The 27,266-nt window shown below is 51.5% G+C and overlaps 1 protein-coding gene across 1 annotated transcript in view; it reads right to left on the minus strand.

Annotated features, from left to right (window-relative positions):
* The window catches only part of MEGF9 (multiple EGF like domains 9), a 48,287-nt gene extending 21,781 nt beyond the window's left edge, over positions 1 to 26,506 (minus strand). Inside the window, exons 1-2 of the mRNA XM_036394216.2 lie at positions 26,049 to 26,506; positions 3,474 to 3,666 (exon numbers count right to left, since the gene is read on the minus strand). Coding sequence (XP_036250109.2) covers positions 3,474 to 3,666; positions 26,049 to 26,367 — 512 coding nt within the window. The 5' untranslated portion in view covers positions 26,368 to 26,506. The remainder of the gene's footprint in view (positions 1 to 3,473; positions 3,667 to 26,048) is intronic.
* Positions 26,507 to 27,266: the final 760 nt, after the last annotated feature.

Genomic DNA, 27,266 nt, shown 5'->3' on the forward strand with positions numbered 1-27,266 from the left:
CCTGGCTCAGCTGGGTGGCACTTTGGGTGCCAAAGGGTGCAGAGGGCCAGAAACACCATGAGGAGCCCCAGTGCTGCCCTGGCTACTGGGACTGGAGACCATTAACCCCAGCCCACTCCTGTTGCCTTTGCCCTGGCTCCCTGCTCAGCCTTGGGGAGCCAGAGATGAGAGCTCAGGCACAAGAGTGCTGCTCACATGAAAGAAAAAAGGGACCATCCCACAGGGGAGATGTGGCCTGGCCAGCCTGGGCATGGGGACCTTCTCCAGCAGCACTGATCACTTCCACTCCCCCACCAGGCTGGCAGGTTCTGCTTTCCTCAGAGGACACAGCACAGCCTTCAACTCAAGGGGTCCAAAAGATGCATCTCCCAAAGAGATGCAGCTCTTGGCTGGGGCTACACCCCCATGGGCTGAGGCACCCTCCCCACTTGTCCCTGTCCCCAGAGCAGGCACACAGCCCTGCCAGCCCAGCCCGTGCACACACATGAGTCACCGTCCTCATTCTCCACCACTCTGACCTTGACCATGGCCCTTGAAGCTTCAGCTTCTTTCCCCACCCTTCCTCCATGGACTGTGAACACTTCCAGGCCACAGCTATCTTTAGCAGGCATCTGCACTGCATCCAACCCAAAGAAATGTGATTTTTTTCTGAGGTTTCTAGGCGTTAACCACAGCAGGGACAATCCCCTCCCCTCCCCAAGATGTGTCAGCCCTCTCTGAGCAGCCCAGGACTCCATCCAGCCCCTCAGCTTGAGCCACACACAGCTTTTCATCTAACAAAAAAACCACCCAAACCAGAGCACAGAAATGCTCTGCCATCCCACAGGGGGATCTGTGTGGATCTTCCTAGATAATCAAATTTAAACCACCACCAAAACAGACCTTTGATTAGCAGCCATGGAGCCCATTCATAGCGACAGCATGTCAGGTCAATGTTCACTCCCAAAATCAACTCTGTGCCTCAGGAAAGGGATTTTTTTTAATTTTTGTTTGATGGTCTGCATTTGAGGTCTGGTTAACAAACAGGGGACTTGGGTTGCCATCTGGCCAGCCCAAGAGCGTGCTGAGGAATAACACTAATAACCATCATATGGTGGTGCTTTATTTAAAAGGCACTTTTACAATAGCCTGGGCGAGCTGACTGAAACCTAAGAGGGATCTTTGTGTGCCCTGAGGGCTCAGCCTTTGGGCACTCTGCCGCTCCAATCAGCCACCCTTAAAAAGGGTCAGAGTCCAAAATCTCTGCTGCTCTTCCACCCAGAGCCCCACTGGAACAGCCATGGCTCTCCTCTGAAGCCTCACACAGGAATTCGCTTGTGCAAGTCGAGCTGGGCTGGTGCTTTATTAAATAAATAAATAAATTGTACAACTGACAGGATTTTCCATGTCAACAAACCAGTAGCTGGTTGCTGGTATTGGGCAATGCCTGCGTGCCTCATCCCTGAGCAGAGATTGCCTGAGGGACACTACTGCTCCTCCAGGGACTGCTCAGCAGCCACCCAGAGCCAAAACTCCCTTCCTGCATTCACACACCCATTTCCCTGCAATGGGCTCTCCCACCCATCAGAGCAGATCCCCCCACCCCTGGTGCCTGCCCCCAGCCATGCCAGCTGCAGCCAGGAGCTGTGCCCAGCCCTGGTGCCCACTCTGACACAGCAGGAGCAGGGGGAGCACCTGCCCTGCTGCCCTTTGTGTCCCGCTCCATTTTCCCACACACATCACCACACCAGCCCTTCTGATGCCCCCAGCCCTGTAACACAGACAACTGACCTATTTTTCTCTTTTTGAACACCCAGAGGTCATCTCTGTCTGCAGCAAACCCCTCTGAGGCGGGAAGGGAAACAGAGTGATCTCTGTTAGCAACCTCCCCCCTCCCCAAATCTCCCTGCACGTCCTGCCCTGTGCTGTCTCTTCTAAATGGCTGAGAATGAGCATCTCCCCCATCCCTCCAGGCTGTGAAATGGTGCTGAGGAGAGGCTGGGGAGGTCCCTGCTGTTTCTGGCTCCACACAGATGGCTCCAACTCCACCTCATTCTCCTTCACAACTCAGAGCATCTCACCTGAAGCTCCCAAGGGCGTTCCTTGGCTCGCCCCATGCAGTGAGACATGGGGAGACACCAGACATGTCCATGCTTCACCCACTGCCCAGTAACTCAGAGCTGGGGCAGGAATGCTCCCCTCCAGTTAATCCAGTTACTCCATCAGCATTTCCCCTCCTCTCCCAGTTCCCAAAGGTAAGATCTGCCCCATCTGCCTTTCTGCCCAATTTGCCTTTCCAATAGATCTGACCACAATCACACTTTCAATTCTGTGGCAAACCCTGGTGCTTCCAGGCACATCTTCCCATACCTAAAACAGCCACTAAAAAAAAAAAGGTGATAAAACTTCATACTTTCCACCCTCAAGAATCACCTCTTTTAGTAAGAAGGTCACTTTCCTCAACTGGAAAGCTACTTTTAAGATCTGAATTGTCAGAGCTTATGCAAGCAGAAAAATGCAGCACTGAAACGAAAAGGAAGGACATCAACAGAGGGTTTGGTCGTTAGGGAAAAGATAATGTATAAAATAATTACAGGCAGCATGTCCCTGCAGAGCATTCTGACTCTGACTCAGCCCCTGTCCTGGCAGGGACCTGCAGGTGTTCAACACACGCTGAGCCCAGACCCAGCCCTAGAAGACAAAAAGGCAGCAGGAGCCTGGGAAGGCTGGAAGCTGCTGCAGGGTGGTTGCTGAGGTCTCCTCCAAGCAGAGACTTTGAAACTTGCTGTCCCCATGAGCACAAGGTGGAGAGCCAGTGGGTCAGGCTGCTCTGGGTGTGATCATGCAGGAACAGAGATCCCCCAGCTCAGGCACTGCCTCCAATGGCTGACAGATCCCTGCTTGGAAAATCATTGCGTGCCAGCTTTCACAAGGCAAGATGTGAGGGTGGGTGAGGTGAAATGAGGAGGAACACATTCATTATACAAGAGCTCAGGCATCAGCTCTGGTGCCTGTAAACACCAGGCAAGGCAGGAGCTGACTCTGCTCTCGGGCCACCGCTTCCACCCCAGTGCTCAGCGAGGGCAGAGCACAAAGCTGTGCCTGCCTCTGGCAAAAAACCCATCCCTTTGGAAAAGAAACCCCTCCACAGCCCCCATGCTCCACCCCAGCCCCTGCCCCCCTCCCAGCTCAGGAGTCCAACAGGGACTAAGAGATGCACAAGGCATTAGGAGAGGTTCTGCTTCCATGTGACTCCAAAACACAAGTCAGCTCCCTTGGGGGCTGCCAGGGCTTTTGCCACAACCACAGATATTTTTATAATTCAGCTCTTGAATGAGGAAGAATAATCTTCATGAATTTTTATACTACCAGCTTCCCTCCTGCTTATTTTTTTTCCTTTTAAACACCAGCACAGACAACAAGACCCACTCTTGCCCAAAACCCAAACCACCCCAAATCCTGACACCTTGTGTGCAGAACGATGGGTTACTCACTGGTCACACTGCTCACTGGTGGCTCCAGCAGGGCTGCAGCTGCAGGGCTGGCACTGCTGGCCTCCCAGCTGGGGGAAGAAGCCGTGGGCACAGCTGTGGCAGCGTGGCCCTGTGTACCCAGGCAGGCAGTGGCACTGCCCCGTCGTCAGGTTGCATCCGGCGCTGCCCACAGAGCTGCAGTTGCACAGATCTCCTGCAAGGAAAGAGAAACAGAGGCATGGAACCACAGAACTGCAGAATGGTTTGGGTTGGAAGGGGCCTTAAAGCCCATCTCATTCCAAACTCCCTGCTGTGAGCTGGGACAGTTTCCAGGCTGCTCCAAGCCACGTCCAAGCTGGCCTTGGACACTTCCAGGGATGCGGCAACCACAGCTGCTCTGGGCACCCTGTGCCAGGGCACTGTAGCCATGATATTTTCTGAAAAATCCTTTCCTTAGGACTTTTTCTCCTGAGAAGCTGAGAGGCCTCAGGAACAAAATGTAACCAATGGTTATCTGCTGCTGTGGAAGGCAACAGGTGCATCTGGGATTGGTCTCATGTGGTTATTTCTAATTAATGGCCAATCACAGCCCAGCTGTCTGGACTGTCTCGGTCAGTCACAAGCCTTTGTTATCATTCCTATTCTATTCTTAGCTAGCTTCTGATGAAATCCTTTCTTCTATTCTTTTAGTATAGTTTTAATATAATATATATCATAAAATAATAAATCAGCCTTCTGAAACATGGAGTCAACATTTTTGTCTCTTTCCTCATCCTATGACCCCTGAGAACACCATCACAAGGCATCACCACTCCCTCTGCATACCCCCATCATCACTTTAAGGATGATTTTTGCTTTAAAATGTTGAGATGGTGGACAACAACCACATTGGGAGCACCCTGGGGCTTGAAACACCACAGCTCAGGCTTGAAATCTCTCCAACAAAGAGCTACAAGATTATGGGTATAACTATCTAAAATTTATCTATATGTAGCTGTACACAATGTCTTTATGTATATACACACACCTAGCCACCCTCTGACTCCAGGAGCTCACAAGCAATAAGTGTGTAATATCAGGATAAAATCAGCAACAGGTTGTAAAGTCATTAATTCAAAGTGCCTCCACTCCACCCCACTGGAACAGCCCTGATTTACCACAGAACAAACTCTGACAGGACACACTGGCAGCAGCATCTCCCACTGCTGAGGAAGGGATACAGAATCCCCAAAAATCTGCCCTCAGGGGAGCACCCAGTGAATGAAAACTGTACTTTAAAATCTGTGGTAGAGCTGGAGCAGGAAGAGACCTCCACCACCTAAACGAGACCACCCTCAGTCCTGTGGTGAGAGGAGATGGCTCTGGGGACCCAAACGTTGTCTCTGGGGACACTGTTATTTCTAGGGTTGCTGAACAGCTGATTTTTTAGGAGAGAAGCAAATCTTTTGATCAAGTGGTGAATTCCCAGTCCCCCCACACATTATTTCTTGTAATACTTTAAAGCCCCAAATGCACTGAAGAGAACAACTTCTCCCTGGCAATTTGTTTCTGCCAAGAGCTTTATCTCTGTTCTTTCACTGCAAAATATTTAGTGCCTTAATAATTTAAAGTCTTCTTCTGCCAAGACTGAATTATAAACAAGGATTATTTGCAGAAATAGTGCATAAAGCATCAGGGGCTTTACACAACTGCTGGTGTTTGTTATTGCCTGAGAAGAGCCAGTATTCAGGGCACTTTAGGGAGAGGGGAGAGGCCAAGTCCCCATCCCAAGAAAACTTGCCTTAAAGCTCTTTTCCTTTTCATCCACATTTCTGACACACAAAGAAATGTGAGTTATTTAATTACTCCACCACAGGATCCCCACAGAAGCCATGTTGTCCCTATACACCTGTGAAATTGCACCTAAATTTTCTTCAATCCAAACTATCAGATAGGACAAACACCTCAAGATCCAATTATCCACTTCAACAGCCACTTCACATAATGAACTAAATTCCCAGCTCAATTATCCAAGCAGAACCATATTGATTTGGGCACTCGGGTTTCTCTCTCCCACCAGAGCAGAAACCACAAAAACTTGTTGAGCAAAAGCACTCAGGAGTTTGTCAAACATGCATCAAAACAAACTTCCCTTTCAGAACCCAACATGTGGCACCACTGGACCTGCCAGACTTGATCAAGGAAAGAAAATGAGCATTGTGTCCATTCTAATGGCATGGGAGGCACTGACAGGGCAGGTCCTGCACAGGGGGATGAGCAGCTCCATGTGGAGACCACCCCTGTGCTCCATCAAAGCCAGAGCCACTGAGACCATCCTGGCACTCCAGGGGGATGTCTGGATGGAGAGGGCAGGAGTGGGGCAGTGCTTCAGGATGGTCCCAATCAGCACCATGGAGCTCTGCCCCATCACTTATGCTCCAGCAGGATGGCAGCACTTTGAACTTGAACCTGACTTTGTAGCACCCATTGTTTTCCATCCAACACTCCTGCCCATCAAAATTGCCCCAGTTCAGGTCAGGCTCTGCCTGAGCTGCCAAATTCAACAGCAACACAGACACCACTGCAATGCCAGTGCCCCAGGAGAGTGAGAAATGCTGCAACAATCCAAAATAACACTGGCAAAACACTTTTTGCTTGGGAGGCTGGGGGAGCCTGGTTCTGCTAGTGATGGGGACAGCAGCTGAGCCTGTCTGCTGTGAAATCACCCCAAGAGTGTGCTAAGTCCCAGGTAGGGGAACAGCATCACACATTTTTTTGGTGGGACCCATGTGGGACCATCCCACATGGTCCCTGCCCAACCCAAATGCATCCAGCCCTGCTCACACATGGATGCAGCCCCAGAACACCCCAGAGCTCTGTGGTTGGGCAGGGGAGGAGATTCAGGCAGCAGCACTGGAGTCTGAGCTCCATCCAGGTCAAGGGCTGCACAAGGATGTAGCAGGCTATGAAAACCTGAGGGCTGATTTAAAGGACACTTTGTTGTCCCCACAGCAGCCGGGTGGCAGAGGGTGGGAACGGTCCTGAGCCAGAACAGGAACTGATAACAAACATCTGCCACGGGCTCTGGGAACACAGCAAAGAGGATGAGCACTACAGAGGAAAATTAGGGAACACTGTCCTGGCTTCTAGCCAGAGCCTGGGTTTTAGGAGCCTTTATTCAGTTTTCTCAGGCTGATGTTTTGCTTTTGAAGATAACCTTCAAAAATACCTCACTGAGAGCTTTTGTGAAGGCAAAGGAATGAAGAGGCTGGATGAGCCCCAGGATGTCCCACTGCAGACTGCACAGTCATGGCTGGAGGGCTGTGCTGAGGCGGGGATAACACCATGAGCAAGGGAGCCAAGGGCAAGGACCTCTCAGGGATGAGGCACTGGCCCAAGCTCTGACTCTTCCCAGTTTGCTATCCTGACTCATCCTTGCTCTGCCTCAGTTTCCCCATCTCCGGGTGTTCCCCTCTCCCCCAGGGCCTCCAAGCCCTGCTCGTCTCTGCCTGTTCCTGTTCCCCATTGCTAAACCACCAAGGTTCCCTTCCTTCCCCACAAAGCACCACAGCACAGCTCAGATCACTTGGTTACCACAGATAAAACCCACCTTTGCTCGTGAGGGGACTGACAGGCTTTAACTAATTAACAGCATAAGGTTGTTTTGAGGTCCAAGAATAGAGGCACCATAAAAGTGTGTGCCATTGCCATGTTACCCTTCAAACAAAAAAACCAAACACCTCTCCATTCTGGAACAATATTTCACCCTCACTGGTTGTTGCTTGGAGGAAGGTGGAGTGGAAGGAAAGGTTCCTCATTTGGGAAGCAAGGGGCACACTGCTGTGTGGAGACAGATTTAATATCCCATTTCAGTTAGCCCCAGTCTAAAATCAATTAATTTTTAGTATGCAAAAGCCATAATAAACTGGAGAATAGATGTTTTATGTTGTATTGGATCCACACCATGGCTGTAAATAACACTGGCACAACCAAGAACCTCCAGGACTGAGGGTGCCCTGAGACCCCTCAGTGTGGCCACCTCAAATTCCACACCAGCTCCTCCATCCACCGCTAATAAAGATCTCAGCCTCCAAATTCCATCCCAAAGCAAACCTCAACTCTGCAAATCCCAGCAACATCCAGGCCTGTACCAGATCCATCCAGACCCCACATCCCTTCATCTCCCATCCCCTCCTAGTACTTAAACAGGGCTTGTTCTGATGTAAAAGTCCTTCCTCAAATTACTTCTTTCACATCCTTTGAGCTTTGCAGTGTTTAAAGTTTTCACACATTTTATAAGCACGATTCCCCCTCCTTTCCAAGCCACTTAATGAATGAATAATTTAGAAAACAGGTGAAATATTTACAAAGGGTAAAGAAGCCAACACTGTGAAAGGCACGAAGGTCTCTGTGAAACCACATTAGCTGGGGACATCCTGAACCAGTGCAGACCCTGAATGAGCTCACCTGCTCCCTGGGAGCCAGCCTGGAAAACCCAAGGTGCACATTTTTGATTATAAGAACATGCAGCTGTAAGAGCAAGCTGTGGAGGCCCACAGATGCTATTTATTGTCCTGCTGCAAAAGCATCCCCAAGGAAACAGACATTTTCTGTTCTCCAGAATAGATGAAGGGGAAAAAAAACCAAAAATCATTGCTAACCTGGAGGTACTGTTGGGTTTTTGGGAGCCAGAGGTGCAGCCCCAGTTTGGCACCTGCAGCTCTGAAACCAACACAGCCCAATAAGAACCTCAGCTCCCAAATACTCCCCAGATATCCCAAAGGATTTAAACCACTGCACACAACAGCATCCCCTCCCTGGAAAGGCTTTGTTTTTATATTAATTTAGCAGTTTTCCCTCTTCCCCAGACTTCATTTCCAAATTCAAGCCCTACCTTCTCTTCCATTTCCCCTTCTCAATCCCTCTGCAGGCACCACTCCTGACAAGACAGGAATAAAGGGATCAGGCAGCAGGTTTAAAAATCTATCCAAAGTCATTTCCTTTCCCCTTGTAATTAAATTGTGGAACTCATTGTCAGGGGATGTTCTGGCTGCCAGAAATACCTATGGCTTCAAAGCAGGACTGGAAAAGCTCACAGAGGACAGGTCCACTGGTGGCTGTTAAACACAGGGATCTGGAGGAAGCATCCTGATGGGAAAGGCCTGGAACTCTGTCCAGAAAAGTCAGGATCATGCCCTGTTCTCTTGGCATCATCTTCTGGCCTTTCTTGGGTGGGTGAAGCTTTGCTCTGAGCCAGCCTGGCAGTTCTATTTTCTCCTTGTTTGCACTGCTCCAGTTCTTCCCCCAAACACACAAACCCCCCTTAAAGGGTTAGGCACTGCTCTTTGCACTGGGAATTTCTCCTCATTACAGCCAAAGGCACAGCTGTGCTGCACCACTGCTCTGTCTTTCCTCTTGCCTCTCATTCCCTTCCCCCTGAGAGACATTTCATCCCCTCAGTACAATGACTGATGTGCCAAACCTCCCCCACAAAGGGATGAGGGTCAGGACAGTGCTGCCCCAGCATGGGACAGTGACAGTAGGCATGAGCCAGCTGTTAAAAGGGAAGGTCCCATCCTACCCAGCCCTTGTCAAACAATTCCCTGAGCTCCAGCCCATCTCTTCCACGTCTCTGATGCACCATGTCAGAGTGGTCCAGTCTAGCCCTGGACTGGAATTTGGGTTCAGCTTCATCCCCCCTCATTTGGATGCTACTGATGCTCTGAGTGCAGGAGCTGTTATCCCAGTGCAAGGAGCTCTTATCCCAGCACGAGGATGCTTTGGCCTCCATCTTTCCCCACAGCTGCAGCAGATCTGAGAGGGCACAGCCTGGCTGAGCTCTCCCCCAGGGAGCTGGGGAACATCTGCCATGGGCTAAGAGCTCCTGCAAGAACAGGCCAGAGAGGAGCTGCAGCACTGCAGCTTCCCAAAGAGAGCAGCTCTGCCAAGTCCCAGCACTCATTCCCATCCAGACAGCACTCAGCACAAAATAAGACTCAACTCTTGGATCATGAAGGTGCACTGAAGTGCTCAGACCTGTAATTTACTCTCACTTCAGGCTACAATGCAAAGCCAAAGTGGTAGGAAGAGTATCTCTGCCTATCCCCCAAAAAATTTATATACACATAGAACTGTCTTCTGTTATTCTGGACTGTCTTCTGTTATTCTGCATCCACTTTGTTACTGAGTGCACCACATTCTGGGCACTCACAGCCTCCATCAAGCTCCAGGCTCTGCAGAGTCAGGTGCTGATGGTGAAGAGAACTTCCTTCACATTAATGCTGTTAAGAGTGTTCGAGTCACTTGTGCTGTTCCATAAAAGGCTTTTACAGGTCAACAAGGGGGAAAAGACAACAATTTCTCAATTCATATACATCACTTGTAACATCATTAGAAGATTAAACACATCTGTTGAGGAATATGGTATCAGATTAAATCTCTCACTTATCACTTGGAAAGCAGCACAAAGCCAAGGTCCCAACTTTGGGGTCACCAGCAGCTGCACAAGCACTTTTTATCAGCCTGGAGCAGACAGGTTTGGGGCTTCAGCCAAACTCCAGCTCAGCCTCAACTGTGTCAGCCCCTGCCTTTCCCAAGGGATGGAGATCACTCCCCACCAGAGCTCACAGCCCTCCTGCCCCCCCAGCCATGAGCAAACCAGAACCCTGAGACCCTCCCCAAAGGCCGAGGCTGCTCACTCTGGGACTGCCTGTTTCCATGCCTTCCCTGCACCTGCAATGCAACCTGCAGGCGTGTGGTTTCTGAGCAGTTCCTGAAAGCTCCTCCACACAGAGCAATTTTGTTGCTTTTTCCTCCTTTTTGATGCTAAACAAGTCAGCAACCTGTGCAGAGAGCTTTGAACCTGCTCGTTCCCCAGTAAAGCTGCATCAAAAGTCAGACTCACAGGTGTAAAGCTGTCTTGGGAGACTAAAGGATAAAGGACTGTAAACATCAGGGGGAAAAAAAAAGAAAAAGAAAAATATGGATTCTGATTAAGTCAGTATTCCTCCTGCACTGGGAGATCCCCAGCTCACAGCTCTGCTGGAGCACAACACCTGAGGAGCTCCCATGGATGGGACAAGGAGAAACAGGAGGGGTCCTGGAGTCATTAAGATGCAGGTAATAGGGCAGGAAAGCTGTGCAGGGGGATTACACAGCTGCAGCTGAGGAATTATTCATTCCTATAGAACAATAAGTTTCCACAGGCAGACAAACCCTCCGGGGTCTCTTACGAAGCAGACTGTGCACAAAGAGGAATGTGGCCCTAAAATGTTTATGATACAAGAAACTACAGTAACTTCAAACAGACCAAATACATACTTGAGGATTAAAACCTCCACAGTTAAAAAAAAATAAGAAAAAGAATCCAAGCCTTTTAATTAATTTAAAAATAGTTTTGTTGGCGTTCTACTTTAGTTGATTAAATTTTCCCCACTAATATTTCCACTAACGTCTGCAACCATATAAATATTCCATGTTTCTGTTTGAAAATCCCTGTATTTTTTTACCACCCAGTGTGTGACACAGCCAGCCCAATGCCGGGTTTAGAGATAAACAGGGTGAAAATGACTTTGGCAAACAGCTGCCCACAGCACACAGAGCCCTGGCAGCTCCTTCCCTCCTGACAGATACACTTGCGTGGCACCTCTCAGGAAACTGAATTGTTTTGTCAGCAAAATGCTTTCACTGGATGATCAAGACACCTCACACAGGATGGGGCTGGGAATTTATGAGCAGATTCCAATTTTAGTCTCTATCGACCATGGCCCAGCAGAGCAAGGGATTATGAAGAGCTGCATGAATAATATGAACTATAATCATCTGCTGAAGGCTCTGCGTGCTCTGATTCCTGCAAAAAGTAATTAAACTCACAAACTTTGCTCGGTGCTTCGGGGAGTTGCAACTAATGAATGAACACGTTAATTTATGGGAGATTTAAGGCTCTTCAGAGAAAACCCCGAGCAGGAACCGTCCTTCCAAGTGTTTGTGTTTGGGCTATAAGGTTGTGCTGTGTGAATAACCAGCAAGAAAACAGAGATGAGCTGGGGTAACACCCCCGATCACATCCTACCCTTCCCAGCAGGGCCCCCAGAGACTGCTCTGGGCAAGACCAGGGAGAACAGGGTCAAACCTTTTGTTTGAGTAACAGCTGGGTTTGCTGAGAAGCAAAACTTTCATTTGCTGCTGCTGCTGCTGGCAGATCCCAGGCAGGGGCAGGAGCAGCAGCACAGCCACCCCACGCTCCCAGGGACTCTGTCCAGCCTGCAAGGGATGGATCTGCCCAGAGACAGCAGCTGCCTCCTGCCTGCACATTTGCCTGACACCATTAAGCTACTTCAAACCAAACCCCATTGCTGCAAGGCATGCAGAGCCTTCCAGAGCCTTCTCCCCTCCAGACCTTGCCTGCAGATACAACAGATCCTCCTCTCTCCCAAGTCACTGCAATCAACTCCTGATGCTCCCAGGGTCAGCTTCAGCTTTGGCAGGAATGGATGTGACCTCCAAGCTCCTCCTTCCAGAGCCAGCCTGGGGCTGAGCACCCACAGAAAAGCCAAGGCAAGAGCTCTATGGGTGCTGCTGAGCAGGGTTTGTCATCCCCAGCCATGGCTCACACTGCCTGGGAGAAGAAAAGGGAATGGCCAAGTCCAGGTTGCTGGAAAGCCATTTTCTGCTGAGTGCAGAAATCCCAGAGTAGGTGGTGACACATCTGCTGCACTGCCAGCAGTGCTGAAGGGAGGGGACTGGTGAGACAGTGACAGCCTCCCTCCCCCATGAGGCCCATCATGTGCAAGCTGCAGGGCTGGGGTCTCTTGGGAGGCTCCCAGGGAGGTGGCAAACACTCACATGGCTGATCTCACTGCAAAATGCAGCCCTTTTTTTGTTGTGAAGTCATAACTCCATTTCTTTAGACCAGGTGTAACCAGGTCCTCACTGGTGTATGGAGGGAGCTGCAGCTCTGCCTCACTGACCTTGGGCAGAGCTACCAAAGCTCAGCCCAGCCTGGGATCAGTGTGGTCAGAAGTTATCCTTCCTTTCTCCCTCATTTACAGCACCCTTACACCGAGAGGAAAGACAAAACAAAAGCAAGGAGATGCCAACAGCAACAGCACAACCCATAATTCAATGTAAAAATGCTTGGAAGTGCATCCTCCCCAAGCAGAGGATGTTCTGCATCTCCTGGAAGCAGGAGCTGCTCCTGGATGGGTGCCACAGCCCCCCACCCTGCCCTGGGGCACACACACAGCCTCTGGGGATGTCTTCACCTTCTGAGTCAGCACAAGCATCAGGCCCAGGTTTCTCTCCAAGCATGCAGGAGGGATTTTTAAATGTTCTAATCATTCCCCAGGCTGAGAGATGCACTCCAAGGGAGACTCTGGACACCCACAAGAGGTAGAAGATGGACCAAGGAGGGGGTCACACAGCTGTGAGATGAAATGCCCTCCACACAGGGAAAGGGCTCATTGCTCATGGCTTGGCACACAGACAGCAAGAGGCATTTTTACAACTTATTTTACCTTTTTTTTTTTTTTTTTTTTTAATGAGAAAGAGAAGGAAGACTTGCTTTGGAGGGTTTCAGGCTATTTTATGTCTAAGCCTGTGGTGAAAATCTGGAATGAAAACTTTCATCAGAACTCCAGCAGGTGCCCAGGGCAGTTCCTTTCAAGATTCAGCTCCTCCAGTCGAGCAGCAAAGGGACAGACCCGTTAACAAAGGCACCTTTTATCCACAGTGTTAATAAACACTAACTGAAAGTGTTAACAAAAAGAAGCTTTCCAGAGCCTGAGCTATGACCCCAGTTTGTCTCAGCTCTTTGCATTTTCAAGCTTGGAGATGAAGCAAAGCCCCAACGAATCCCAGGATTCATTCCCAATACACATCCCTAATTCTTCTCTACTCTAAATAAACATATTGAAATGCAGACTTTCATTCATCACAAACAGCAAAGTATCTTTGTTCCTTTCTCCCTCACTTTAAAGGCCATGCAGAGGAAGGGAGACAAGAGAAGAAAACTCTTGGACAGCCTGCAGCCAGCGAGTCCTGCTCCTCTCACTGCTCCCAAGCTTGGTTCCAAGTTTAATAAAGGTGTTTTGTCTCCTTGCTTAATAAGTGGAATTACCATAGCAGAAAGCCCAGCGGGGGAAAGGGATAGCACAGAGCATGAGTAATCACAACTGGTTTGGGGCAGGTTTTGCCATTTGGGTCCTGTTTCAAGGTTATGATGACATAGTGCTATGGGCTGGTTTGGAGTTACCACAACTCCTGCCAGACAAGGAGCTGTAAGTTACAACGTGCTGCAAGCAGGGAGAGCTGCTGGGACAGAGCAAGGAAAATGTCATCTGAGCTGGGAAGAGAAGTTTCCTGTTCCTTACATTTTATTCCCTTATTTTATAATGCAGCCTTGCCCTGCTGTACTTTGCACAGTGATGCCTTTACCTCCAGCTCACAGGGAGGGACTTAAATTCCCACATTCAGAACTTGTTTCACACCTTTGTTCTCAGCCAGCACCTGCCAAACTGGGTCGTAGATAATGCAGCCAGACAAAATTTGCTGGCAAATCCATGGAGGAGAAGCCAAGCTTTCAAAGAGGGAACTGATATGGGTCAGGACACGTCATGGAAAAAGACACCTGGATGGAGAAAGTCATCACTTATCACTGGAAACAGGGGACTGCAGCAGATCCAGTATCATCTGCTGGATGAGGAGCAGCCAGCATGGTGCAGCTCAGCTCTACTCCAAAACTTCCTGCAGCCATGGCATGAATTTAAAGAGCATAAATCCCCCCTGCACAGAGAGAGGGGCAGAGCCCACCTGCCTCCCCCTCACCTCTGCTTGGAGCCCCAAGCCCTGCAGCACATGGATGACTCCAGTCAGGGCAGAACATCAGCTTTTCTTTCCCCTCTCCCGAGTCACTGTGGATGGACACTGCAGCTCCATCTGTCCCAGCTCCTGCCTTGGCCATGAGGTATTTATTACCTGTATTTATTTCCAGCAATAGCTCTCCTACCAAAAGGAAGTGTTTCCATTAAACAGCACAAGTCCAGCAACCACAAACAAACAGTAACTTAAAGCCTAAGCCAATTCTCTGAAACCTCTACAATAAATACCAGGTCATTCAGGGAAGTACAACAGACAACAGCCCTGTCCCAGAGAACACCCAAATCCTCTGTAAATAGGCAAAAGCCTTCAAAGTGTGATGGGAAGGATGGAGGCAGCCAGGCACAAGGGTTTCAGGCTCCCTGTGCAGCACTCCCCACCTCACCCACAGCTCAGGCCTGAGACCAAGCCTGAGCCAAGATGCTGAAAGCAAAGCAGTGATTTACAGAGCCAGAGCTGAGCTCTCCAGCATCACCAAGGGGGAATGACCCTCAGCAACAGCAGCACACTCAGTCTGGGGCTGGCAAAACCAAGCCTGATCCCAACCCAAAGAAATGCTCAAAACCACAGAGCTTCCTCTGCAGCCAATAGGGTCAGCTAGGAGAGGTTTGTTGACATTTCTATCTTGACCATTTCCTCATTTTTGAGGGCTTCATAATGACTGTTTTGGCATTGCAGGAGGAGGAGCAGTGCCTCTTCTTCCACCAGCCCTGCTGTCAGAAAGAAACAAGGTGAAAGGAGGATCTGAGCCCCACCTGCAAAGAGACACCCAAAATCCTACTGAGCCAGGGAGCTGCCAGTGCCTGACACAGCCCTGAGACTCTGCTTTGACAGGGCCAATGCTGCACCCACTGAAAATATAAATGTATCACCTGGAATTACAGATATACAGTGGGAGAGATGCCAGCTCTGAGGCAAAGCTCATGTACAAAGCTCATGTACATCCTGAGAGTGGATGCAGGGGATCCTCTCAGAGGGACCACAAAACCATGGGTGGTGAAGCAGAGAGGAGAGCATCAACTCTCCAGGCCCTGAGCTTGAACTCACCATCCACACATCTCCTGGGAAGATTTTAAGGGGTCTGTAAACCAAAAATCCCCTGACACCAAACTGAGGTGCTGGGGGGAGGCTCTCTCCTGTCATTCCATCCATTCCATGAGCTCACTGCCTTCCACAGGAAAATCAGTACCACCCCTGTAACTGACTGTCCCTTCAGAGACTGGTCCACTTGTTGTTTATCTTTCATTTTAAATGGATTAGACATGTACAAAAGCCTCCCTTGGAAAGGAACAAGCAAGAAGTGAAAAGGATGGGAAGATCCAACTGCCAGGTGTCAGCACTAATCCACGTCAAAGGGCAAGCTGTCAACAACTCCCTGAACTTCCAGGAGGATGAAAACACTCAGAATAAAACAGTTCAGACCAGATAAATGTTTGTCATTCATTATCTGGAGTCAAACTTGGATTTCTCAACAACACAGCCAAGACAAAGCAAGCACATTAAGAAGAGAACATCTTTTCCAGGAAGCTCCATGCCAGGTGTGCAGCCTGCCCTTGAAGGCAGCAAGGCTGGAGGCAGATGAAGGCTCTGTTTGCCTTTCTCCAATAACAGGTATTTAGTTTTCTACGTCACTTTGCTTTATCATAGCCTGAAACCTGGCCCAGCACCCAGCTCCACCTCCCCATCTGCTCCCTGTGCCAGCTGGCCCTGCGGCCCAGGGGATGCCACACAGCCCAGCAGCTCCCCAGACCCAAAGTGGGCACCCCCAGCCCTGCCTGGGAACGGGGGGCACTGCGGGAAAACCCCACAGGGCAGATCTGACTGTGACATAGATGGTCACAGGGAGGGCAGTGCTGGGAGCACCCATGTCCAAGTGAGGTGGGGAGCTGGAAAACATGGCAAACCTCCCCCCAGATCCTTCCTCAAGTATTGGGACTGGGGAAAAAAAAACCCACTGGCCATGGCAGGGAAGGGCACAAAGCTGGGGAGGCTCCAGCAAAGGCATCACCTGTGCTGGCAGCAAGTGAGCAAACACCAGCCAACAGGTCAGTGTGCTCCATTTCAACTCCAACCCCCCTCCAGCTCGGACAAACCACTGGAGCACATCCTCCCTGGGCTCTCCTGGGCTTCCTACTGCACCCAGCCCAGCTGCCCAGAGGCCAGGCTGCAGTTTGGGGTGGGAAGGGGTGCATGGCAATCCCTCCTCCTGCCCCCAGGCACTGCCAGCTGGGGCATTGTGCAAGCTCCCTGTCCCTTCCCCAGCCAGGAATGCTCCAAACCCGTGGCATGGTGAAGGTGTGCGTGCCTCTGCCCCATTATTCACCCCTCTGCCATTGAGATGGGTTTGGGGAGGCAGCTGGGTTTGTAGGGAAAAAATCCCCAAGTCCTGCCTGCTCCCTCAGAGCCCAATGTGGTGCATTCATCCTGCTTTTCTTTCCCCCAAATAACTGCTCAAATGAGCATGTTTATTTTGGGGCAGAGAAAGAACACCCTAAAACCCAGTCTATTAGGTTTGCTTTGGGATAAAAGGCAAGACCTTTAGCTAGGAGAAAAAAAGATATATATGTATATATATAATATATACATATACCTATACATTTTTTTTAATAGAGGGAATGAAAATGGAATCATTGAAGTTTTCAAAGCCCAAGAAGCTTTGAAAAATTTGGAGGGAAGGAACAGAACATCAAGTTTAAACCGTTTTCAATGGAAAAGCTCATTAAAGGAAAAGGGATCTTTTGCAGAAAGATATATGTTTTGCTGATTTTGACAAAAAGGACTGTTCAGAGGAGGGGAAGAAAAGCTTTCATTTGAAGGTTTTGAGCATTGCTTTTGCACCTTTACAGCACTGTTCATGAAAGCATCCTCACAAACCTGTTATTGCTGGAACACAGCGTGCCCAGGGAGAGGGGAGATGTGACCACGTGCAGGGTGAGGACAGGGCTTTGGAGACAACTCCTGCCTGTGCCATGAAAACGAGCAGTTATTACAAAAGAAAGGAGAAAAATATATATATATTTAAAAAATCATCAACTTCCTTCCCTTCCACCAGGCCCCTGGGGAGGGGAAATGCTGATCCTCCAGCTCACAGATGGAACAAGGCCCTGGTTTGCACCCTGTGAGCCACATCCAGTGCTGGGGGTGGGTTCTGGAGGAGGCATGAGGGACATCAGCCTCCCTCTGCACGTCAGCAGCACTGCACTGCCCTGCACAGGGGCTGCAGTGGGGATGTGCTGGGATGGAAGAGCAGCTTTGCCCACAGATCCCTCCCCAGCCATGACCACATCTCACACTGCAGGGGAGGAAGCTGTGGGTTGAGCACACACATCCCTGGCAATTAAAGTCATCTTCTTAATATCAACCAGTCCCAGCCATCCTGTGACAAGGCACAGAAAATATTAATTACATTCCTGACATTTTAGACTGGTTTTCTTCTCATTCAGGTGTTGCTGGACCCGAGTCCCATTTGGTGACAGTCACAGTCTCATTCAGCAACTGCACAGAAGGATTGAGCATCACCTAAAAGGTTGTTTTTCCACCTTGTATCTTCTCAAAATTTCCCACAACTGTGTTCACAGGGATGAATTTAGAGTAATGTCACCAACAAAGTGCTCAAATTAATAGCAATAAAGTGTAAGTGCTCCATGTGGCAGGCAGAGCCCTGCTGGGGAAAACGACCTGTGAAAGCTGGAAAAGCAGCCCACGATTAGACCACTGGGAGGGGAAAAAAAAAAAAGGCAACAAAACAAACAGTCCATTTCAATCTCCTTTTCATAAAGAGCCAAAATGAACCCAGGAACACATCAGAGAATAATCATTTAGCACAGATCAAACAGGAGAACCAGCATATTAAAAATACACGCAGCATTAATCAGCTACACAGAGTTATGTGCCATCATTTCCATAAATAATACAGGATCAAAGCAGCCCAAGCAGCACTATCAGTTAATATAGTCAGCCAGTCAGTCAAAATAGAGTAAAGCTGCCTGAAAACTGTGGCTGTATAATTTGCCAGGAATAAAGCAGATTCATCTGAGAAGTGGCATGACCAGTTAAACAGGTAAAGGTTACCAGCAGCCTCGGCATTAGAGGGAGGTGATGCCACAAAGGAGGAGAAAAAAAAAAAAAAGAATGAAATGTTAATGCAGCCTCAACAAATTATTTAAAGAATACCCAAACAACTTGGGGAATATCAATATATCTTGTCTAGAGGTAACCTCAAGAAGGGCCAAGGAGTGGGGGGCAGGTGGGAGGACTGACCCTGCTGGGAGCATCCCCAGTGGCTGGAGCAGGGCTGAGCCGTGGGGTGCAGCCCCCCAGAGCCCCTTCTCCAGGGTTGGGCAGTGCCAAGGGGCTCCCCTTTGCCCAGGAAAAACCTCCCTGCTGCAGACACCATCCTGCCTGCTCAGGGTGAAGGCTCAGCACCAAGAGCCTTTGAACACCCACCCATCCATGCATAGAAAATGCCTGTGTCATTAGGCCTTTTGCTGAAAGGCTGCAGAGCCATTTAGCTGCCCGATTTTTAAAACAGGCATGTGGAGCAGAGCTATAAATAGCAGGGATGCTTGCCTCGTCATGTTTCTGGGGGCTTATTTATAAGAACAGGGGGCAACTGAATTAAAAATGGTTAAAAAAGAAGAGTCTTGGCTTCCCTGCTTTAAAGCCAAGTTGCCAGAAGAAAAAAAAAACCTTCAAGGTTTTTTGCTTTTTTCTTTTTCCAGGCAAAAAGCAAACGCCCATCGCTCATGCTCAGACTCTGAATTGGTTACATTTACAAGGCAAATTTAATTCATACAGCAGGTGTTCAGAAATATAAAAAAAAAAAAGAAAAATCCTCCTTTAAGCAGCACAAGACCAAGCTAAGGCTTTGCATTAGTTCATGCAGCTCCAGGGAAGCTCCTCATTCACTGAAATAGGACCTGTGTGTGTGAATGAGGAGCAGAGACCTCCAAAATCTCTTCCAGAGTCAGGGCAGGGGGGAAAGCCCTGAAGGGCTGGAGCAGAGAGGAATTTTGCATGGGAAGATCCAGATGAGCAGCAGCAGGCAGAGGAGGAATTCAGCCTCCAAAGGAGCTGCTCTGGGCAGCTCCATCGGTGGGGGCAGGCAATGACAGCCCCGGCAGTGCTGGGAGGGTCCATTCTCCACAGGCAGCCAGGGGAAATCCCGGGACAGCAGGCAGATCGAGCAGCCCCCTCCCTGCTCCCCGCCTTGATTAAATGGCAGGAGAAAACAAGAGCAGGCAGCCAAGCTGCTGCCAGGACAGCAGGCAGCTGGACCAGCCTCCCTGCATCCCTCCAGGCAGGGATGGGAGCTGTGCGGAGTGAGTGACCCTGGCAGGACAGGGGACAGCCTGCCCTGCTCCTCCAGGAGTGGCAGCTGCAGGAGACAGCACCAGAACCATCCGGAAGTTTCCTGTTGAATAGGGGGGAAAATGTTCTGCCAGACAAACGAGGTTCAATTATTCCAAGTCTAGAATGTCTTGTTGGAAATGCTTCCAGACTGACAAGCTTTAATCCAATAAAAGACCCTTCCAGACAAGCCCTGCTGTGATTTTGGGAGCATTTCCCCCTGGCAGGGACCCAGCAGCCCCCAGCCCCTCACTGGGGATGGATTTAGCCCCAGGCACAACAATCTAACAGAGCAGCCTCAAGGCACAGGACACTCACTGAGCTCACTGGAAGCTTGAGCAGAAGCAAAGCAAGAACAACCATTCCATTTCAGCCTGATACAACCCAAAAGTCAAAATAAATTTTTAAAAAAGCAAATAATTTCCTGTGAACCAGAAATCTGGGTTTTAGCCAGTTTAATGAGACTGAATTGCAAGTGGTTCTGTTCTCCTGGGGTGCTGGAGACACACGACTCCCCAAGGCAGGGCAGATGGCTGGATTGCAATCTAGCCTTTAGCTCATAAAATATATTAATATCCCCAACTAATTACAAAGTGCCAGACTCTGCCCCTCTGGGCCCACTCCCACCCAGCAATGCCTCACTGCACAAGGCAGCCCTGTTGAGCTCAGACATGCAGCACCTGCCAGGGCAACACAGCCTGGAGCTTTCCAGGACTTTTAAAGCAAGTCCAAGCCCTTGCTCCATCCTCATCCAACAGCTCAGTGAAGTCTCAGGTGCAGTCAAGGTGCTGTACAAAAATCCAGCTCCTCAACATCATTTCTTTGTTTGATTTTTTTAGGTGCTTGTCAGAGGTAAAGCAGAAGGAGCCTTCCCCTCCAGGCAGGGGGCTGTAAAAGGATCCCAGCCTGCAGCACCCAGCCTTGGCACAGCTTTATTCCCAAAGCTGGCAGATGCATCACACCACCACAAAGAGCTTGGCTGCTTCTTGGAAGCACCAGTGAGCACCTCAGATTGGCAGCAGCCCCCTGACAGTCAGCTGCTGTTAGCTCCACAAATGTCACCAGCACACTGAGCCTCAGCCCTGGGTGTTCACAGGGCTCTCGGCAAAACCCGCTGGAGTCTTTCCTCAGACTTCAGCAGAGCTTCACATCCAGGAGCCTCAGCTTCTCAGGAACAGCCTGTGCTGTGCTCCTGTGCCCACAGCCCTGGGGCATGGCACGTCCCTGTGCTCACACTGCCCACCATCAGTGCCACAGGCTCGATGCCCACCATCAGTGCCACCCAGGTGGGCACATCCCAGGATCCCAGCCACCTGCAGGGCCACACTGGAGTGGCACAAGGACCACAGTGCCCTCGGGGATGGGGTGACACAGCAGTGTAGCCCATGACACCATCACTCCTTGACCACAGCAGTCCTGTCCCCTGTGGCACAGCCAGGCAGGGCCAGGGTGCCTCAGGGGGAGCAGGCACCACCACCAGGAAGGTGCTCCAAGGGCAGCAGCTCCCTGATAGACACTGTCCAGGAAGCCCATCCCACCTGTCTGGACAGGCACAACCTTTGCACCCTGTGCAAACCCCAGTCTGTGTCACAAGAGTTTTTTTGATGACACTCCAGCACTGTCCCAGCCACCCTCACCGGGCCTGGAGCACGGGGACACGGCCACCACACAGCCTCAGATGTGCACTTGTTTCAGTGCTCCAGCACCTCTGCTTCCCCACAGGCTGGTGTTTGGGCATGACCAACAGCAGGCAGGTAAATAACATCACCTCACACAGGTGGTGCCATTTTCCAAGTGGCAGCTCTGTGATGATATGTCTGAATCTGAGCTACCATTTAAAATAGAAACAATAAGCAAAATCCAGCAGAGAAAATAGCAAACAAACAAGACCCTCAATGCTCTAGAGATCCTCCCAGAAATATCCTGATTTTTATGAACATTGCTAAGTCCCAGAATCTCAATCTTGAGTCAGGACAGTTGGATGCATCTGATTCAAGAATGATTCAGATGGGAACGTGGAGGCAGGCAGGAAGGCAAGGGAGTGACATTTTCTGCTCTGGGCAATATGTCTTTATTTAAAGCACAAAGATACAAACTTATTATTTGATTGAAAAAAGGCACACTCTGTCCTGGCTGCTCCCGTGCTGATCCTGAGGAACAAGACCATCCTCCTTATCCTCAGCTTTCACATCCATGCCTTCATTTCCATTTCTTTAAACAAATTTAAATCCTGCTAGCACCTTGAACACAAGTTATCTCTGTAACCACATGGAGCACAATCCTGAGCCCTCAAACAAGGAAGGCTTAAGCTGCCTTCCCAAGTAATGAGCAGGAGGAAAGCTCCAGCTCACCCTCCCTGGCTCCTCTGCTTGTCGCCCACAGGGTCAGAGGCACAGCAGGGGCATTCAAGCAGGTGCACCCATACACAGGGGGGAACACTTCTTCCAAAGGATCTAATGGCTGGAAGAGAGAAGAGGAGGAGTCACCCAAAGCTGCAAAAGGGATGACGGCACAAAATCCTGAAACTACCTTCAACAGCTTGGCTGTTTCTGTCCTACCAGGGTTTGAGAGCTCCCAAACCCTCATGGCAGGGTCTGGCTTCAGTCTTTCCTCTACAACAACACTCTAAGTGCTGTGGGGACCCCCCAAACCTGCCCTCACCACCCCTCCTGCCAGAAGGGGATGCACAGACCTTTCTCCACATGCCCTGCATGAAAGCAAAACCCTCCACCTCTCCAGCTGGACAAAGCCAGCACTCACCAGTCCCCTCCTCAACCTGTCACCTCCCCTGTGCCCAGCCAATTACCCAGGTCATCCCAACGCCCCCAGGGATTTGCCAGGCTCCTCTCCACAAGCTAAACCCATCAGCTAATCCCCCACCAAGCTGCAGCCACCCCCATTGAGGGGCTCTGGCTGCACCTCCTCCATCAAGCAGCAGCTCCCCAGCCCGAGGTGGCCCCATGCTGGTGGCTGGGGGCCCATCAGCCACTGACTCAGCTTTCACACATTTCATGTGACACCTTCCTGTGGTTAATGCTCCGAGCCACCTGCATTTCCGGCCCTGTGGCTGCAGCAGAAACTGTTCATTGTCCTCTCCTACGTGCTGCAGAGGTGAGGAGTCAGACCCAAAGTCACCTCTGGTAGTGGGTGACCCAGGAAGGCAGGAGAGGCATGACAAAAGAGCAGGGAGGAGAGAAGTATGGACACCATACCCAGGGTTTGGGTGCAGCTCTCCTGCTGACCCAGCACAGCAAGGCTGTGAAAGGATATTTGGGTTTTTCAGCCCACCCACCTGCTGTGCATGGGGCTGGAAGAGAATCAGAACAAAATGTCCTTCAAAGAGACCCACGTTACCCAAAGCTGCCCTAAGAACCACGTGGAATTGAGGATTTTTGTTCCCCAGGCAGGGAAAGTCCAACCAGGACCATGCTGGCCACAGCGGCTGCATCTCTGCTCCAACACAAGCATCCCCCTGAGCAGCAGCCATTCCCAAGCCAGATTCCCCAGGAAAGCTCCAGCTCCTGCTTAAAATGAGACTGTGAAGGATAAAAGGAAGAGGCAGAGTCTCTATGGTGGGTGCTGAAGGCTTTGGTGATAAGGCGGGGGATATGTTAAGCTTGTCTCCACAAACATAAGGATTAGCAATTTACTTCCCTTAGAAACAAAATCCAGGATTTTAACATGATCACAGGCTTGGAAAGAAAAATAAACATCATGAAACTGGGAAAAGGAGGAGGACAAGAACAGAGCAAGCAGGCAGCTTGAGGAAAACTGAAGTGCTTCTTAAATCAAAATGAGAAATGCACCAAAGTCAGAAATGAAATCTTGGTAGCTCTGAACACCACTGGCCTGAGGCCTCTCACACCAAGCTCTTATCAGTGATTATGCTATGAACATTAAGGGAAGCCTTTCTAATAATGTGCATGAGAAAAGGCCCATTTGTTTAATGCAACAGAGCACATAATGCATTAATTACCTACTGAGTGGAAAAGTGATGTTGAAAACATGCTTGAGTTAAAGCAAACGGAGGGTTTCAGCTAAGCCCATTATGTCCACTGGCTTTGCTGTGGCTTTGGTGCTTAACAGCCTTTGAGAGCAAACCTCTGCACAAGTCACAGCAGATGGGGCAGCACAGAAAACCCCTCACAACCCACGGAGTGCAGCTCCCACACAGAGCACGGCTGTACCCTGCACCCTAACACCAGCCCAGGCTCCCCATCACACAGGGGATGCTGCCAAGCCCAGCAGCTCCTCCTGATGCTGCCTCACCCACCCTCAGGTGCCCCAAAAGCCACCCAGCCCTGGAGCACACCAGCACTCCCCCCACAGCCAGGGCTAATCTCAACCTGTCACGCTCAGGACTAACAGCCTGGGCTCCGGGAGAAGACAATCTGCCCATGTGCTTCTGCCCTGGCCATCACCACCACAGTGTGAAGGCACCAGAGAGCAATTTTGTGATTAAGTGGCTGTAGCCATTAATAATTAGCACGTTAAAACTTCAAAGGGTGATGCTGGCCTCCAGAATACAGACTCAGCACAGCCGGGGTGGCGGTGGGGAGTGCTCATCCTCCATGCTCCCTTTTCCCAAGTGAGAGCTCGGGGTGAGGGCAGCCCGTGGGAGCACAGGGATTAGACGTAAAATTCCCCAGACTTCCATCCCTGACAGCTCCAGTGGCAGAAGACATAGAGGATGTTATGTAAGCATCCTCCATGGAACCTAGGAGCATCCCAAAGCCACCTCATGCACTTGTCACTCTGCCTGCAGGAGCAGGATGCTCTTGACAAGCCATTGGAGCTCAGGGTGGGAGGCCCAGAGCCAGTGGATACTAATAGATACCAATGGAAACAAACACAACACAAGGGTCAGAGAGGGAAACGTGCTGGAGGAAGCTTGGGATGTGTGTCTGGATCCCCTGGTTGGCATCCAGAGGGTCACGCTGTGCTGCACTGAGCTGCACAGTCCATTCTGTCTGATCAGGCACAAGAGGAGAAATTGCTTTTGCCTTAAGAACACTCAACTCATCCTACTTTTATCAGCAATTCCCAGTCTTAAGCCATTCTGTTTCTACCAGAAAAAGCAAAGAGAGAAAACTCAACAGAAAAAAGCAAATTAAAGTCTGGAAAACGAGCGACTCCAGATCTTCAGTCGATTTTATTTCTAACCAAATGAAAAAAAGTTGATTAATCCCCTTGTTCAGACTGCTAACACTACCAGAACAACAGACTGCATCCCTTTCACATCAGAGGAAGCTCAACATACTTAAGCCAAAAAGGCAAAGAGAAAAAATAAATATAAAACAGGAAAGAAGCAGTGCTGTAGTATTTGCACGTGTCTGAAGATATAGCTTTGGAACTACAGAGTGAAGCCAAGTTCTCCAGTAAAATAAACGGACAAAGCTCCATCCTTGGACTCCAGCACAGTTTTGCCTATTTCATCTATAGGTAAAGTGAAGTCTCATCTTGAAGAGCATCAGTGTTTCACCTCCCAGCAAGTGACAGTGCTGTCAGTGCATGCTACACCCAGAAGGAGCTTCACCTGAGAGCACAGCCCTCCCATCCACCCTTCACCTCTCTCCTCCTTACACCCCACATTGATAATGCCATGTATTCCTGTTGCCATAGCACCTTCCTCAGCTCTGTATAAGCCCTGACCACCACAGGGGCAGGATGAGACCTCGCACAGGCTGCCCTGAGACACATCATTCCCAGCAGAGACAAATTTGGGGCTCATTTCTGCCCTTGCACATCCATCAGATACCATGTGAGCACCCCAGCACCCACTGAGCTGCAAATACACCTCCTGACACCGGTGAGAGCACAGGCTCTGGTGACCCCAAGTCATCACTAACCCTGCTCTCTCTCTGCTGCAAGCACATCGAGGTAGGAAACCAGGGGTGCTTGATGGTTGTGGAGAACTCGACCGACAGAGTCCCATCGGGGGATGCCGAGTTCAGCATCCTGCCTGCTGGCCACTGGATGGATGGAAAGCGATGGGAAGGAGCTGTCTGCATCTCCTCCACGGGGAGCACAGTGCATGTCAGGGACTATTGCCTGAAAGGATGCGCCGGCTTTTGGGGAGCAGCACCTGCCCCGCTGCTCCCCAAAAGCCCCGGTAACAGCCCCAGTAAGGCACCGGCGAGGCACAGCAGCCCCTCCAGAGCGCATCCCGGGGCCGGCACAGCCCCGCACCCGGCCCCGGCGATGCTGGGGGGTCCCGCAGCGCGGAGCTCGCTCCGCCCGCCCTGCACGGGGGTCTCGCAGCCGGAGGGGCCCGGGCAGCCGCCGCCCCGTCCCCGGCCGCGCCTTTGTCCGCCCGGCGGAGGATGGGGCGCAGCCCGGTCCCGCTCCCCGCCGCTGGCCCCGCTGACACCGCCTGGCCCCGGAGCCGCTCACCTGCGGGGCCGCTGTCCGCAGCCTCCTCCTCCTCCTCCTGCTGCTGCTGCTGCTGCTCCTCTTCCTCCTCCTCCGCCACCGCCTCCTCCTCCTCCTCCTCCTCGGGCGGCGGCGGCGGCGCCGGGCTGCCCCGTGCGGGCGCGGCGGTGCCGCGGGGCCGTGCGGGCGGCACCGTGCCCAGGCTGCTCTCGGCGGGGCCGCCGCTGCCGCTGCCGGGCTCGGCGGGCGGCGCGGCGCTGGCGGGCAGCGCGGCGGTGGCGGCGGCCAGGAGGGCGGCGAGGCACAGTAGGGCGAGCGCGGTGCTCGGCCGGCGCCTCATGGTGCGGCGGGGGGCTCCGCCATGCACTCGCTCATTGACGCGGGCGCTCGCACACGCACCGAGCGCGGCCGGGAGCGGCGCCGGGCGGCGGCGGCTCCTCCCGCCGCCTCAGCCAGCCATGCCGCGCCCGCGCCCTGCGCCCCTCCGGCGGCTCCCGCCGCGCCGCGCCCCGGCTGACAGCGCCGCGCCCGCCCCGCCCCGCGCCGCCGCGACCAATCAGCGCCGAGCTCGCCCTACCTGACGGCGCGGCGCAGCCAATCAGCGGCGGGCGAGGGCGGGCCGAGGGGCGGTGCGCGGCGGGGAGGGGGCGGCATTGTGCGGGCGTGAGGGGCACCGGGCCGGAGCTGCCGTGCCCTCGGCAGCGGCGGCGGGGGACGCACGGTCGCCTTTCTTAGGGGGGTGTGGGCGCTCCATTTGTAAGAATACAGGCTTTTAAAGCTTTTAACTTTTTGTTACGTTCAAAATTTTTATTAAAGAAATGAAATTTTCCCCCATCCTCCCCGGCCTCAGTTTTGGGAGACAACGAGCAAGGCGCCGGTGAACGGCAGCGGGACACAAAGCGGCTCTGAGGAAGGAGCGCTGCTCCCTGCGTGCCCCTGCAGCGCTCCGGAGGGGTCGGGCAAGCCCGGGGGTGTCACGACCCCCTCGGCAGCCACCTGCATCCGCAGCCACCTGCATCCCTGTCCCCCTGCTCGCCTGGCCCCGCTCCAGGCCCCAGCGGTGCCGCTCCCTTTGTGCCGCTCCTCTGCCGGGCACGGAGCTGCGGGGAGCCGCCGCAAGGACAATGACAGCCGGGCCCCCCAAGCTGCCGGGGCCGCCACCTGCGGTGACCTTGGAACCCCCCGGTCCCGGAGGAGCGATCGGGGGAGGAAGCACAGTGGCACAGATATTAATTATTC

Source organism: Molothrus ater, chromosome 20 (assembly GCF_012460135.2).
Source record: "Molothrus ater isolate BHLD 08-10-18 breed brown headed cowbird chromosome 20, BPBGC_Mater_1.1, whole genome shotgun sequence".
Taxonomy (NCBI): Eukaryota; Metazoa; Chordata; class Aves; order Passeriformes; family Icteridae; genus Molothrus; species Molothrus ater.